Raw genomic sequence first — 16,288 nt, forward strand, 5'->3', positions numbered from 1 at the left:
CCAACTTGTGTAGTACAGACCTATACCAAAGGTTGGGATCCCTGTTGCCAAGAGGACAAGGCTGGTGTAGCCTCCCACAGGGTTACTTCATACAACCTTGCTTAACAACAACTGACTCAGCAATGGTTCACCCCTATATCCTGGTACGTGAACCTCTGCTTCCTCACGCACTAACCCTAGTAATACTATCCGTACTACTGCCAACACACCATACACTGACCAACTACACTGCCCTCACACAGCACCCACAACAAACTGCACCCACAGAGGCACCAAACATCAACACTCCACACAACCTCCAATAACTTTAAAAATCGAAGCACAGTCAATGCACCCTATTACCGTGAAAACAAGGCCTCCCGTATGGACTAGAGCATGGGCCCACCGACCCATACTATCTAGAAGCTAACCCACACACACTGAAGCTTTTTTTGAACTGAAAATATCAACACAACAGTAAAAGTACTCGTGCACTAACACTCTCCTCTCACTTACAAAGGCACCCATTCTTTTTTTTCAAATCCGCCTGTAGACATAGAAAGGGGAGAGTGCATAGTATATATCCCATTAACATGACATGTTGACATCCCAGAAAGTTACGTCATTTGATACTTTTTATCTTTTGAGGTTACATTACAAGAACTTGCCAAGTGTAATTCAAGATAAATCATTTTGTGAAGTGCCATCATCGAATAGTACCCACCTATTATGTATGGTGCCACACTAGTCTATTAAACCATGAATGAGGTTTATTCTTTTTAATAGTGTCCAATGTGAAAGCAATTAACCTTTAGGTCCTCGCAGATTTGGTAGACCATGCCCAGCGATCTAGAATGATGTGCGCAGGATTGCACACTTTAACATAATAGTATAGATCAGTTTTCAGCACTGCATGACATGTTGGCACACCTCAGACCGCTCTAATTGTAAAAATATGTACTTATGTTTGGTTTTCAATACCTAGAACACATCTTCCACCCCTCCTCCCCACCCATTCAAAAGTGTTTCAGACAATTCCATCCATAAAACATGCATGAAAAACATAACATTACAACACGAAAATACTGTAATAAAGATGATTCGAAAAGCATACAAGTCACATACTAAACAAAAGTGATAAACACGTAAGACATTGTAGAAACATGTAAACAATGAGTATGTTTTTTGTTTGATCTTTCGATCCAGAATGGGGATCGTAACACAAGTTTTAAAAATCTCCTGATGTTTAAAAAGCTGCTTCAAGACTGACTTAATGGCACAAACAAAAACGAAACGGTGTTAGTCACCAGCTTTTAGTAATTTTTGGCACAGACATGAAGAGTTATTATGTACATTGCAAGTTATACAAAAATGTTTCTATTTGTCATCAAGCCTTGATCACAGAAATATATGGAGTTGGTCTAAAAAATGGGGCATATGACTAAGTTTCATTCTTAGGAAAGATTTGAATGGCTAACAGTAGCTGTGTCTGTCAGTGCTGTCTGATGTAAATGCTGTCATTGCAATTATTACCCAGCATTCACACTTACCTGGCAGTCATGTTGACCCCTCCCCCCTACCCCCCAATTCACTACCTGGTGAAGCACTTCAAAGTAACATTTATCCAGCATAGTGTTTGCATTGATTCACATGCTCATGAATATTCCCTGTCATCAGGCTGGGAATCCTCGGTAAAAGAGAAAACCGTTTCACTTTCACTTTAAATCTGTATTTCTCCTCTAAACCAATCACTGTCCTCTGGGTTATACTGCCCCCATCCAATGACAGTCCTCTCCCTAAACTCCACTCCTGGTGGCCATCTTCAGATTTTTACTGCACGCTTCAGTGTTGGGAGTCCTCAAGTTGCTCTCCGAAAATAGTTATAATTGGACCGATTTTTGCTTTGTCTTCGAAGGATAGAGACCGGCAGCGGGGCTCCGCTACCGGCAAAGATCTTCATCCACCGTTGGATCATCTAAGTTTTGAGAAGGCCCGGCCTTGGGCCTACTTTGCTCCCTTACAGCATGGAGGAGAAGGAAGGCCGCAGCCTCTTTAAAATCTGCACGAAGTGTGGTTTAAGAAATGTCTTTGTAGAAGATTGACACCATAAATGCTTGTACTGCCTGCATCCGGACCACGATGAGGGATGCAAGATGTGCAGTGGTTTCTCGAAGAAATCCAAGAAAGACAGATACAGCAGACTGTCAGCATTGTTCAAGTCGAGCAAGGCCTCTGACGGAGCCTTGGGGCAGGCTCATCCAGGATCGGCTGGGCCGAGGAGCGCTCTCCCTCTGGGAGGAGTTTGAGATCTTTTGAGGACGCCCCGTGTCCGTATGCGTGCTCCAAGAGAAGGCCAAGCTCCGTGATGCTAGCTGCGCTGGGTTTGCCGCTGATGCAGGTCCCGTGTCAGACAAAAAGCGTTTGCCATCACCATCCTCCTCAATGAGCCTGCCAAAGAAAGGAGCGTCTTCGAAGAGAAAGTCGCTTACTCCGTCCAATCTGTGCCTGTGCAGATAGTCTGACCAAGGGGGAAAAGTCAGTGGAAGACTCGTCACGGACATATAAGGCTTCAACCAAGGACAAGTCAACGGAGTCACTGGCGGCACCGTCGACAAAGGCAACCACAAATACTTTGTCGTCTAAGTCAACGACATCCATCGCAGCTCTGAAAGAGAGCGGGTCCAGTAAAGAAGTGGCGGCCACCCAGTGGGTGTCCTTGCCCCCAAGGTGAGATACAGCTGGAGAAGCAGTGGCGAAGGAACCAGCACCAGGCAGAAACCAGGCAGCCTCCTGACAGGGAGAGGGAAGCAATCCCACGTGTGGAGCCTCCCTGGTATGCAGACCGGCTGGCTTCTGAGGATGGACTGGACCAGATCTACTCTGGTACCGACGAGGACGACGATTGTCACAAGGGGTGCTGCTCAGACCACCGAGGGGGGGAGGACCTGAGGGAGGACTTCAGTCCGCGATGCGGAAGAAGAGAGACAGCCCGGATCCTACTCTGTTGGCTCCGTTTACCCTTAGAACTAGGGACATCTCTCTGGACGTTCTGTCCACTCTGCATACTGGTCACCGGAATCCAACAAAGGATGCCGCCATCGGGGTCAGCACCTACAGAACCTCCAAGGGTAAACTCTCCCCCACGGAAGAGAAAATCAAGGGGGGCGTGGGTACTTGGCATCATCCGACCCCACCACCACCTCGTCACGACGCAACTCCTACTGGTGCTCCGGATCCACACACTGGCACGGACACAGCTACCCTGGCTACTAGTACCGATAAGGATGACAATTTGATTGCTGCTGACTGGGAGACTCTGCACTCAGATGAAGTTGTATCTTTTCATTCGGTCATCTTGAGGGCCTCCAAACTGTTTCAGTTGGTCCCTGAGGTGACATAGGAGGGCTTCCTGTACCAACAAAGCAAGTTGAGGAGGAAGACCATCATGTCCGTTCCCTTCCTCATCGACATCTGGGAAGAGGGACTAGTCCTAACGAAGAATCCAAGTACAGCCCTCACTAAACGGGACAGGTTGGAAAAGAAGTACAGGGTACCCGACTTGGCACACAGGTGCTGAAGATCTCAGACCCCACTGGATTTGGTGGCCTCAGTCGCAGCTAGGAAATGCTTGCTGAACCAGTCATTGGCAGCCATGGTAACTTCGGACCAGGAGGGGAAGAAGAAGCTGGATGCGATGGGCAAGAGGATAATTTACACGGCAGCCTTTACCATCAAGGCAACGAACACCCTAGCCATTTTGTCACGTTATGACCGTGAACTCTGGTAAAAGCTGGGCCCTATCCTTAACTTCCTACCCGAAGATAAGGTTGAGACACTGCAACTCTTTCAGGAAGATAAAGTGGAATCGGATCACGGTGGTGGTAGACATCGCAGACACAGGTTTTTCCGATATGTGGAACTGGTGTCTCTGAGCCATCAAGGTTGGTTGAAGGCTACAAACTTCCACCAGGATGTTCAGACAAAGGTGCTGGATATGCCATTTGACAGAGAAAACCTTTCTGGAAAGGCAGTCGACGAGTCTTTGCAAGCAATAAAGACCCCCACAGAGACGGCACATTCCCTGGGAACTTTGCAGCAGTGACTATCCTCGTCCTTTTCCCTCCCCCAGAGGAAAGCCAGGTAGATCTTCAAAGGGTTATAGTACCCCTTACAGGTAGCCCTCACGCTCTTTCACCCAAACTTACAGAGGGGGGGCACTCGAGGCAGCAGAGGTCAGCAGCAGCGCCGTCGCCAAGGCAGAACACCTCCCCCAAGCAGGATTGAAATGACCATAGCTCTGTGCCCCCACTTATGCACCCCAGTGGGAGGCCGGCTGGCGAAGTTAGCGCGTGAGAAAAGATCACCACGGACAGATGGGTGCCGGACTCTCTCGGACAGGGGCACAAATTGGCGTTCCAACGCAAGTCTCCTTGTATCCTTTGGATTCAGCAACAAGAACTAACAGCTTCTGCAGGAGGTGCGGTCTATGTTATGGAAAGGGGCACTAGAGCTCGTCCCTCAGTGACTTCGAGGCTCGAGTATATTCCAGATACTTTCTAGTTCAAAAGAAGACAAGGGGTTGGAGGCCGATTCTGGATCTATGTCGTCTCAACAAGTACTTAAAATCTCAAAAGTTCCGGGTGGTCACGTTGCGGCATGTGCTCGGCCAACTGCAGCAGGGAGATTTTCAGACGACTTTGGACCTGCAGGACGCCTACTTCCACATCCCCAAAAAGCACTGCAAGTCCCTGTGAATCGTAGTTCAGGGTCCGCACTACCAGTTCAAGGTTCTGCCCATCAACCTGAAGTCAGCCCTGGGGTGTTTACAAAGTGCCTGCCCCCGTGGTGGCACATCTTTGTCTGCAGGGCATCTACATATACCCCTACCTGGATGACTGGCTGGTGCGTGCCCGCTCACAGTCCGTGGCAAGCGAGGACTGTAGCACATGGCGAGGACCGTACGTCTGCTGACAGAGCCGGGGTTCTCCATAAACTAACCAAAGTCTTGCTTGAAGCCCTCCAGGACGCTCTATTCCTACATACACGACTCAACACAGTGACGTGATTAACGTTTCCCTCAAGAGGAGAGTGAAAATCATACAAGGCAAGGTACAGTGGTTGTCGTTGGCCCAGGCAGCAGCGGTGCGATCCATCAAGTTGCTTCTGGGCATGTCCTCCTGCATAAACCTAGTTCGCCTCTACAGACTGCGCATGAGACCTCTCCAGGAGTTCCTGGATGCGAGATGGATGCAAGTATCTGGGAACTTTACGGACAAGATCTCTCTCAACGAAGAGTTCCGTCTGGTGTTACGGTGATTGGGGTCCTCAGCAGCATCTTGTCTAAGGTGCTCTGTTTCAAGTTCCTCCTTATTAGGAACGCCTCTCTAACACAATGGGAAGCCCACACCGGACAATTGCACAACAGAGGCCTCTGGCAATCGAAGAAAAAGGACCTACACATCAACATCCTGGAAGTTCGAGACGTATTCTGGGCCCACAAGTCTTTTCTGCCATCATTGAAGGACAAGGTGATGAGGATCTTCAGACAACACCACAACCATGTTCTGCATCCGGAAACAGGGGGGGACCCGGTCGGCCGCCATCTCCAAGGAGGGCCAGGACTGGTGGCCATGGACCATTCATCAAGGCTTGTTCCTTGTTCTGTTTCACCTGGCAGGAGATAAAACACTATTGCAAACGCGCTCAGCAGGGAACTGCTTTCGAATTGGGAGCTTCGCCAGGGCCAGGTAGTTCTGCTATTCGACAAATGGGGATGACCCCAGATCGATCGCGTCCCGTGGGAGGGACAGTTCCTATCCGCTTACCTCCCCCACCCCGTTTCCACTCCTATGTGTGATCAATGCACTCAGACAGTGCTACTGCAGGATACTTGTCCTGTGGTGGCCGAGCTAAATCTGGTATCGGGACTTAATACGTGTGTCAGTGGCCTGGCCATCAGGCTACCGCTGTCCCCACACCTTCTCGCCGGAGAGGGGGCGTTGGAGGTGGGCCCATTCTGCAACACAACCCAAGATCTCAACCTGAGGGCATGGCCCCCGCAGCCCTAGAGTTTGGAGATTATGCTTTACCCGCAGAATGTAAGGAAATCCTGGCCAGGGCCAGAGCCTCGTCAACTTTGAAGTGCTACAGACATAAATGGAAAAGCTTCTCTGTGTGGTGCCAGGCTCAGAAGATTGCCCCTCTGCATGTCAGGCTCTGCAACTTCCGCCATAATTGCTTTCCTTGGCCAAAGTGGGACTGGCTCGCACCTCTATCAAGGTGCATCTCGCCGCCATATCCAGGTACACCAGGTCTCCAGCAGACCTTCACTGTGGTCTCACAGGCCAGTCAAGGAGTTCCTTAAGTGGCTCTTCAGGACTTTCCAGCCGGTGAGGGAGCTCCAGATCCAGACCCTGTCTTGCAAGCAGCCTTACTTGTCTATCCACCTTAAAAAGTACACACCCCACCTTAATGCCAAAGGTACTGTCTGAATTCCACCTCAATGAACGTTTGGCGTTGCCCGTGTTCTATCTGAATCCGTTGTTGCTGGCAGAGAGGGACTTGTATTCACTGGACGTTGCTCGGCCTTGAAATTCTACATGGCACATACGAAGACTTCTCAGTTGTTAACTTTCGACCTGTAAATTAGGGAAAAGCCTTGTCGAAGGCTGCCATCTCCAGTTGGCTGTCCGGCTGCATCGTGCAATGTCATTGACTGGCTAGCAGGCTGCTTCCATGCCTTCGGAGAGCACATTCCACCTGAGCCATTGCAGCTACGACAGCGTTTCTCTGTGTGCCACTGCTCGACATCTTCAGGGCTGCTACGTGGAGGTACATGCATACCTTCACAAGGTTCTACTGCGTCGGCAGGGATTCCAGGGAGGTGTCCCGAGTCGGCCAAGCAGTGCTATGCAACCTTTTTGTTTGAAGTGAGTCTGTTCCAAAGGTGAGTGTTTATTGCTTCTGTTGAGCCATGCCACCTTGCCACCTCCTGTGGTTGTGTATGTGTACTGCTGTGTAATCGTTATTCAAGAACATGTGAATCCATGCCAGACCCCATGCTGGAGAAGGGTTAAGTTACTTACCTGTAACTATTGTTCTCAAGCATGGGTCTGGCATGCGAACCCTCCCGCCTTCCCCTCTGTGACTTTTCTTGGTTCATACTGCTATACTGCTACTTTAGATGCTTACCAAATCTGAAGATCTCCTCCAGGGGGTGGAGCTTAGGGAGAGGGACTGTCATTGGATGGATGCAGTATGACCCAGAGGACAGTGATTAGTTTATAGGAGAAATGCAGTTTTTGAGTGCAAGTGAAACTTTTTTCTTTTACCGAGGATTCCCAATCTGACGACATGGAACATTCATGAGCAGACCAATGCTGGAGAACAATAGTTACAGGTAAGTAACTTAAACCTTTCATAAGAACTTTTAAAAGGATATCCAGCACATTTCAGGATATTTATCTGGGGGAGGATTGACGTCAGGGCATCAAGGGGGAAACCAGGCCTCATAATGTGAAGCAGCCCCTCTGCTATGGAAACAGGGTAGCAGCTGCCTGCGGGACCTCCATCCGGGAGGAATCCTGGGCAACCTGCAGTGTGCCTAAGGCTGGCCCTGCTGCTACATGTAGAACATGGATTCTGGATTGTTTAAAGTATTTTTTGATGATAGTTTGCTTTTATTACGTGCGTTATGGAAAAGATAAAGGTGATGGATTTCTAACTTTTCATTCTCATACAATGTATTTTAAGAAGACCGATATCCTCCACAATTAAAATTTACAGCAAAAGGCAGCTTCAGCCACCTGTGTTTTGGTTGGTTTTCTACCACAAGAATTGGATAACATGTGACGAAGTTGCAACTTTGTGCATCCCTTTTCGCCATTGTTTGAAAGATACATATTTCATGCTGTAACAGTAAAACCTGCAATTGCCTTATTAGAGTGACACCATGGATAGATAACCGAATCAGCCCCAGTCTATATTTCTATGCCCATACCATTAAGTCATATTTTGTATTCAATTTATTTTCAAATGACTTTCTTTGGGGAAAGGTGTTTTCACACAACCTTCCACAGGGTGGTTTCAATTAATATAGCTTCTGGGGAATCCTGAAGTGGTTTCTTTTTTATTTTTTAAATTCTGGTTGATTTTAACAAATCAACAGTTCAAATAATTCAGTCCCCAAGAGTTCATTTAACCTGTCCACCTGAATCGGTGTGAGATGCAGGGTTTCTTACAGCTCCGTAGCTAGGCTAGGCATACCTTCCTATGGTGGAGCACTGGGAAAATCTGATGGGAAGTGCCTGAAACTGGTAAAGAAACATTGGCAGCATTGTCCTTCTTCCCTAACCATGAGTGAGACAATTTGTCCCAAATTGAAAAGCCTAGTCTGGTCTGTGTGAGCAGTCTAGGGTAGTTAGCTGCTGTGACATTACTAGGTGTCCTCACTTCTCCCTGGGGGAGGGGGGGCTTCCCAGGAGGCTAGGGAGGTGAGGCTGCTACTCAATAGTAGGGGTGTCACAGTATTAGTTTTATGTTGGTACGACAACCTTCTTGCCAAATGACGGTATATCGTAGTTATCGCGGTATAGCAGGTAGAGGTAACTAATGTTAACAAATATTTTCTAAAAGGTCATCCATTGTCAGATTTATCATCGCAAACAAAACCAGGCACCCAGGGCCAGAATTGGGCTTTTCAACATACTTTCCACTGAAATGCCACCCCTTGCTTCCACCAAACACGTATGGCGAGGAGGAGGGAGCCCTGCTGCGACTGGCAAAGCAAACTGAATAGCTTTTCTTAAGTGGTCATTTAGGCTTTTAGCTTCCCCACTGGCTACAGGTGAAGATGAACATGTTGCCATCTTGATAACCTGCATGCCACAGATCAATGGGGGCTGATGGTAGTATATGCTTCTGCGCATACACGCACACGCTCTCTTTACGTTACAGCCTTTAGTTTGCTTACGGCCCAAAAGGTGTTCAGTAATCACGGACATGTTACCCTTTGGTATGGCAGCAGGGAATACCCACAGAGATGAGTGAATTTCGCAGTGTGACTTATGATATGTAAATTCAATGATAGAACCAGGGAAATCCCCCATTGTCATATGTCTAGAAAACACTATCCATTATATATAAACCCCAAAGCCGCCAACCCAAAGTAAAGCCTTTTCCTTATTGGCACTGTATTTATTCTTCCTATTGCTAACATATTGATTTTGAGTCAGGCACGTGTGGTTTATGGATCGGCATTAAAAACTGCTCCAACTGAAACTACTTGGCAGACAGCACACCCAATAGTGCAAGGGTATCCCTACAAAATATCCCCACCAAAATATTGCTGTACATATGGCCGTTTGTCTCACCATAGGTGATATTTTTGGGGGGATATTTTGTGGGAGCAGGGGTTGCGGGGGTGTCCCCCGCAGGGTCCATGGGTCAATATTGCCACAATATTTTTGCAGGGATATTAACACACATTAACACATGGAATCCAGTGCAAGACCAAGACACTGCAGCACTTGCTTACTGCAGCCTTTCCAAATCAGATTGAAAAGCACACAACGGTATACCGGTATAAACAATGTGACGGTTATTATTGTTCAATTAAGTGGTTCACGGTATCTTTAACGGTATACCGTTACATCCCTACTCAATAGTCCCCCTAGGGGTGTGGTATAATGCGGTAGGACCTCATGGGGAGGAACTCCCCTCCTGGGGACTAGGGCGACCACCTAGGGTGCAGGCCCTATAGTCCCAACCCTAGTGTCCCATCATATAGTCACCACACTGGTCACACCATCCCTCAACCTCTTGTTGAGCATAACACTATATGTTATAGTAATACCTCCAAAATGGATCCTTTAGCAAGTACTGGGAAGAAACTGATCAATAACATGAAGAATACCTTTTTCTCAAGTACTGAAGGTAGGAGGGTGCACGGAGGCATTACAATGGATCCGTGGAACTGGGCGCAGGCTTGCACGAGGGAATGGATTTTGGCAGAGTGTACAATTCAAAGAAGGACTCTGCACGTTGTCGAGCCAGCCCTGTGGCAGCAGCGGGGAGGGATGCTGTCAGGCACGGGAGTGGAGAAGCAGCTAAGACCGGAGAGCAGAAAACACTGGCTGGAAGCAGAATGCAGCTCTCCTGGTCGGTCCTACAAACCTGAGGCGAGGCACTGATACAACCTCCAGGGGAAGGTGGACTGCACAGTCCCTGAATCGTACGGCTACTGCAAGGAGCCAAACCAGCAACCATAGGAAGCAGACGGCCATGGAGAGCGCACCAATGGCCGACCCCGGTCCCAGGAAGAACCACCGCTGTATGCTCTAGTCCCAGAAGGCAGTGGGAGCTTTGAGTGGGCTGGTAGAGACAATTGGAGTGAAGGAGGATTGCAAGGCCTAGAGACGGACTAAGGAGGGTCTGGGAACCCATCAAAACTGCAGAGTGGATCCAAGGTGGACTTTCTCAGCACAGTGAAACAGTTATAAAGTATATAAGGTTTGGGGACACTGAAGTTCAGTGAAGCAGACTTGAGGAAACCTTTCTCCTCATCTCAGTGGGGAGACCACTGACCACCAGTAAAGGGTCTGGGACGCTAAGGAGAAACCAGGGGAAGGGAGTAATTCCCCCTGGTCCTACTTGAAGCCACAAAAGTGCCACCCAGGATAAGGGAGCCATTCTCCTGGACATTTGGTAAGACTGTGTAAAACCCATGAGGCAGGGGAAGGGAGGCATCCCCCCCTGGCCTGATGTGGAATTGTACAAAGTAACATCAGTGGAACGGAGTCATACCCCCCGGTCCTATTTGAGGCTACCAAAGTACACCCCAGAATAATGGAGTCATTCTCCTGGGTGTTGGAAAACAGATTGGGTGAAGCCAGAGAAAGGGAGTCATTCCCCCTGCTATTTTCTATTGAGAAAGAACAATTGTTGGACACTGTTGAACCAGGAGAAGCGAACCGTTCTCCTGAAGGAAGAACTTTGTGTTATAATGTGAGGGTTAGAATAGGATTTCACACAAGGTGGAACTGTGATTTGACGGACATTCTGACAGTTTTAGTTTGAGGCAGGGAAACCCCTTGTAGAAATGGGGATAGTGAGGTTTTCTACCTAAGAAATAAATCTAAATCCAAAAACATGCCACCCTTTTCTCAGTCTCCTCCTTCTATACCATTACACTGCATAAATCCCTTCAGTTGTCATGGTGTTGTGGATTCCCAGGTACTTGATGCTCTTGATCGTCAATAGGATTGGGGATTCTTGTTAGAGGTCTGTACGTTGTTTACTCGTTAGTGTTGGCTTTAGCATTTCTGATTTGTCCCCGTTGATTTTAAAACCTGCTACTTTGCCAGTGTTCAATTTCCCTCAAAAGAGATGGCAATGCATGCAAAGGGCCGCCCAGCAATATTAAAATGTTGGCTGCGAACAGATTTATGTTGTGTTCCAAGTCTGCAAATCTTATTTCTTGATTTAGTTACTTGACTAATCTTATTCACAAATTCTTCCACTTTGGTGCCTCTCTGAGTAGTGAGTGGGGTCAGATGTCACTCGATTGGCTTGTATTCTGGCCTTTTGATGTGTGTAGCATGCCTGGATCATTTGTGAGAATCTGGGCCCAAATCTCATAGCTGATAGGGTGCTGAACAGAAAGGGCCAGTCTACCCTGTCAAAAACCTTTTCAGCATCCAGGGAGAGCCTGGATGTTTTGATGTTGGGATTTCTAGATCCCCTTCTTTAAATTACAGCATGTTTCCCTAGGCGGTTTGCCAGAATGTTTGTGTATATTTTAGTGTCCAGATTCATGAGGTCTATCGGGCGGTATAAACTGCATTGCTGTAGGCCTTTGCCTTGTTTTGCCAAAAGCCCCATGTTGGATTAATTCATCAATGGTGTCATAGTGTCAGCTTGAGTAATAGAGCCATCGAGTTTAGTTAAGATGTGAGTCAGTATTGTGCAGTAATTAGAAGACACCTATAAGGCATCACACCCCGGTGCAGCTTTAGTGATTTAAAGGCTCCCTCCTCTTCTGCTGTGGAGATTTTACCCTCTAGCACCTGGGCCTATGCTTGCGTTAGTGTTTGTTGGTATTTCTCCAAGATCTGAATGACACCTGGTCTAGTAGGATTGTTCTGTCTTTCCCCTGTTCCCCCTATCATGCCTCGTCGCGCCTTGAAACACTTGTGTAGAAGCGTGTTATAAATGTCATATATCATATATGCATCTTGGACCTCCTGGGGGTTTAGGTTCTGCACAATATAGCCTTTCTTTGAAGGCTCGGATCGTGTCCGTGATGCAGAGATCAGTAGGTTGCCTCCGCTGACCCACACATCTCGAGGCCTGTCATTGGCGCAGTTGTAGTGCCATCAGTCTGCTGGCCTTATATGATTACTCATAGTATTTATTTAACTCAAGGGATTTTCTGAAACTTTTGTGTGTAATAGGTTTAGTTGGCCCTTCACCGCTCTGTTTATGCATGCCTCTTCTCGTGAAGTTACTTTTATGGGATTGCTCTATAATTTTTATATTGGACGTTAGATTCTGCCCTTTACTCATAATTTTGTTTTTGTTCCCCAGTATGGAGATAGTTTCCCCACCTTCCCCCAATGCCTTGAAGAGCGTCCCAATTGTTCGCGTCTGAAGTATCTTCAGGGTCATTCTCTTTCTTAAACTGCTTAATGCGATTGGCTAGGTCCTGTTTAATAGAGGGTGCTTTCAGAGTTAAAGGCCCAGTTTCTTGGGTGACTGACACTTTTCTGACAGAGGGTAATTGACACCGGAGCATGGTCAGAGATCATAATCAGGTGTATATCCGAGTCTATTATGTTGTACCTCAGCGATGTTCTAGTGAAGATCATGTCTATTCTTGATTTGGCATGGTGTAGTTGGAATAAAACGAGTAGTGCGATTCCTTTTGTTGCTCGCTCCATATGTCCTCTAGTCCCAGTTGTGTGCATGTGAATCTAAGAATCTTCGACATGGTTCATGCCATATTAGTATGTGGTCCAGTTCTGTCTAGGGTCGAGGACTAAACCAGATTAAAATCGCTCATCATTATTATATCCGCTTCGGCATAGCTTTCGAGTCTCTCGAGGAAGTTCTGCATTTATGTATTCTTATCGCAGCTCAGAGCATAAACCACTGCCACTGTTAAGCCTACCTTGTGGAGATCTCCCTTAACTATCAAATGTCTGCCCTCTGTATCCCATAAGGTTCCCCTTTCTTGGTATGGTAGGTCTCTTTCGATCACTATTGCCACCCTTCCTTTATTATGTGGTGGAAGGTTCTGTGTTTCAATCGCAGTTGGTCCTACTTCAAAAGGTGCATCTCTCGGAGCCCTATAATGTATGTGTGATGTGTCCGGGCATAGTCCCACACCTAAATCCTTTTTGTTGTCACCATATTTGATGGCAGCAATGGAGTTCTGGAAAACGGAAATATCCTTTGGATGGATGTACCCAGTAGGCATACAATTTGCTATAAATACACTATACTCATACCTGAAGAGGGGATGGTAGCCCTTTGGCTTGTATGCACACTAGCTTGCTTTGAAAGTCGAACAATAGTTTAAGTTGAGCTTGGAGTGAGTCTGTTAGTTTGTCTTGCTGGGAATGCATGCATTGCTGAAGATCCCCTTTTTGTGTGTGCCAATTGATTCTGCGACTGTTTCCCAGCCCTCTTTTGTTAAGTTGATCATCTGGCCTGGCCCAACAATTCAGTTAGTCTCCCTGTTCGGAAATTATCTCTGGAGATTACGAGGTGTTTAGCTATATAGGGTGGTACTTGTATCAATATGGCCTTCAATGTGAAGCAGTTTGTTTTGAAGATTATCCGGACTGGTGCAGACAACCAGTATAATCCCCTGAGCATGTGGGAGATCTGATCAAACTTTGTTCAGCATTTTTGGGCTGACTGGCTCTAGCTCTGATGATGTTTGAATTTCTCAAGGTTACACAACAGATACATCTGCAGCTTGGACACAGTAATCCTAGGCAATACGGCTGATGTTTTACTATGCCACTATTTATTGGATATTTATAATGTACCTATGAACAAGTGTTTTCAGGTGTGACAAGACCAGAGGGAGGGGGAGACAGGATGCCAATAACAAATGGTCCTACTAGGCCTTGTGAAATTCGGATCATGCAAGTGCAGTTATCAAGAAGTGCAAAGGAGATGTGAAACGTTACTGCAAATACCTCAACTGGAAATTGGCCGGATGCTGTTAACCTCTTCAGGCAAAGCACTCTGCAAGATGCCTTGATAACTTTACTAGAGATTATGATAAATTTGCATTTTTACAGATTGGAGAGGCCATGCTCTCACCTATTGTTTCAAAGATATAACTGGTATTAACAGTTTTTAGCTGGACACAGACTATTCCCCACTTAATTCCAGGTCATAGGATTGCAGACTTCACCCTAAAATATGGTAAGAATTGAAATTGTGGGATCGATCTCTGTAGATGCTCTAGTCACCAATTCTTGAAGTAAACATGCAATATCGAAACATCAGAAAAGTTGCTTGGCAGCGAGAAAATCCAAAAAATGTGTTCAATGTGCTGAAAGAGCGAAAGGAAATAAGTTTTTTTTTTTTTGCTGTATTTTTAATAATGACCATATATTTTAATCTGAAGTAGCCCATGGATAGCAAACTATGGCTATTAAGCACATACAATACAGTTTACTTGGGTCGTACAACTATTTTAACCATGTCGTTTGTGAGTATGTTAATGCTAACATAATTTCTGTATCTCTGTTTTAATCTTCAGGAACAGTACCGTTTCTGCTATGATGTTGCACTGGAGTACCTCGATTCTTCTTAGACAAACTGGATGTGCCAAATTACCATAATTCATTTGAATCTTCGTTAATTGTTCGAGCGGAAATCGGGACATTTGCAAAGGAAGATGATTTTATCATGGGACTTTAACATTTTAAATGAAGAAAGTATTTTTCTTATGGAATTGTGTATCTTAAATACAATGACTTCATCCATTGCTGTGATTGTACCCAGTATTGACATTTTGTGCCACATGGATGATTTATAATTGGGAACAGAGATGGTGCTGGTCTGCGTCAGACGGCAATTTTAATGTGTCTATACATGCAGCCATCTCTTACAATACAGCCGATGTCTCTCATGTATGAATATTTCCAAAGTGGCATTTTCACTTTTTTAAAAAAATATATAAAATGTATGATACAAAGTTTTAAAAAAATGCAAATCCATGGTAAATGCATACTTTATACATTTCAACTGTCAGATATATCCACTAGGCTTGCTATGTTTAGTGTGCTTCTCATGGCTGGCTCACATTTCTTTTTAGAGAAAATTATACATAAGCCAAAGACTCAATTGTAAATATGTCAATACGGAAGAGAGCACATTGTATTTATTGTTTACTTGCATTCCTTTTCTTAAGGCTGAAAAAACAATCATTTTTCTTGAACAAACTTTATTTTGCTGAAATCAAGTGGAAACAATTTTGTAGTTCCATTTTTGTATGTTTTAGTGTATGTAGGAAACATACTTTTTAGGCATAGGCCAGGAAACATCGTTAAAGTGGTTTTGTTGTGTACATGCTTGTGAACTGAATATATGTAAACAACTTGGCTAGAAGGTCTTTTACACTAAGTGCGGGACCAAATTTTACATTTTGCTGAAATTGTATAGTTTTTCACAATTGTATTGTTGTATATGAATTAAATCATTATGATCTGGAAACTGCACTCATTAAAATGGCCTTGCTTTTGACTTGCACAATATCGGAAGTAGTTTACTGGGCATCATATGAGATGTAAAGGAGCAGTGTTTAATTAGCATATCCGGCAACTCGACCACACATACATGGTTGTCTAGCAAATGGTAAAATTAAACAATGTTTATTTTGATGTTTACAGACCCGTACGCTTTGACATCTGACAAAGCAGAATTTAAATAAATTCAATACAATATTCCTTGTGTGTGAATTATCCTGACCCTAGTTATTTCTCACAATTGCATTGACTTCCAATGCGTCCTATATAAACATTATTGAGTTGTTCTGATGACGGTATGGTCTTGTCACTGTATGATTTGATGAAGACCTGGGAGGATGGAGGAGTGGATGGCCTTGTAAAGTGGATTTGTATAAGCAAATTTTGCATTTGTGGTTTTATATCTGCTAAACAGGTAAAAAGAGGTATTTATAGTCTCTCATGCACAGTACCGTTTTAAGTAAACTCCAATCCTCCCAACTTTGTCAAAATGCCCACCACTCCATCATTTGTAAAATCCTGCACTCTGTAAACACCCAAGC

General features: G+C 45.6%; 1 protein-coding gene across 18 annotated transcripts in view; it reads left to right on the plus strand.

Annotated features, from left to right (window-relative positions):
* PTPRK (protein tyrosine phosphatase receptor type K) overlaps positions 1-15,947 on the plus strand; it is a 1,571,968-nt gene extending 1,556,021 nt beyond the window's left edge. For all 18 annotated transcript variants that reach the window (XM_069607477.1, XM_069607481.1, XM_069607480.1 and 15 more), the window contains one exon: positions 14,759-15,947. In XM_069607477.1, coding sequence (XP_069463578.1) covers positions 14,759-14,812 — 54 coding nt within the window. In that variant the 3' untranslated portion in view covers positions 14,813-15,947. The remainder of the gene's footprint in view (positions 1-14,758) is intronic.
* Positions 15,948-16,288: the final 341 nt, after the last annotated feature.

This window comes from Ambystoma mexicanum, chromosome 4q (genome assembly GCF_040938575.1).
Source record: "Ambystoma mexicanum isolate Mex_15411 chromosome 4q, UKY_AmexF1_1, whole genome shotgun sequence".
Lineage (NCBI taxonomy): Eukaryota > Metazoa > Chordata > Amphibia > Caudata > Ambystomatidae > Ambystoma > Ambystoma mexicanum.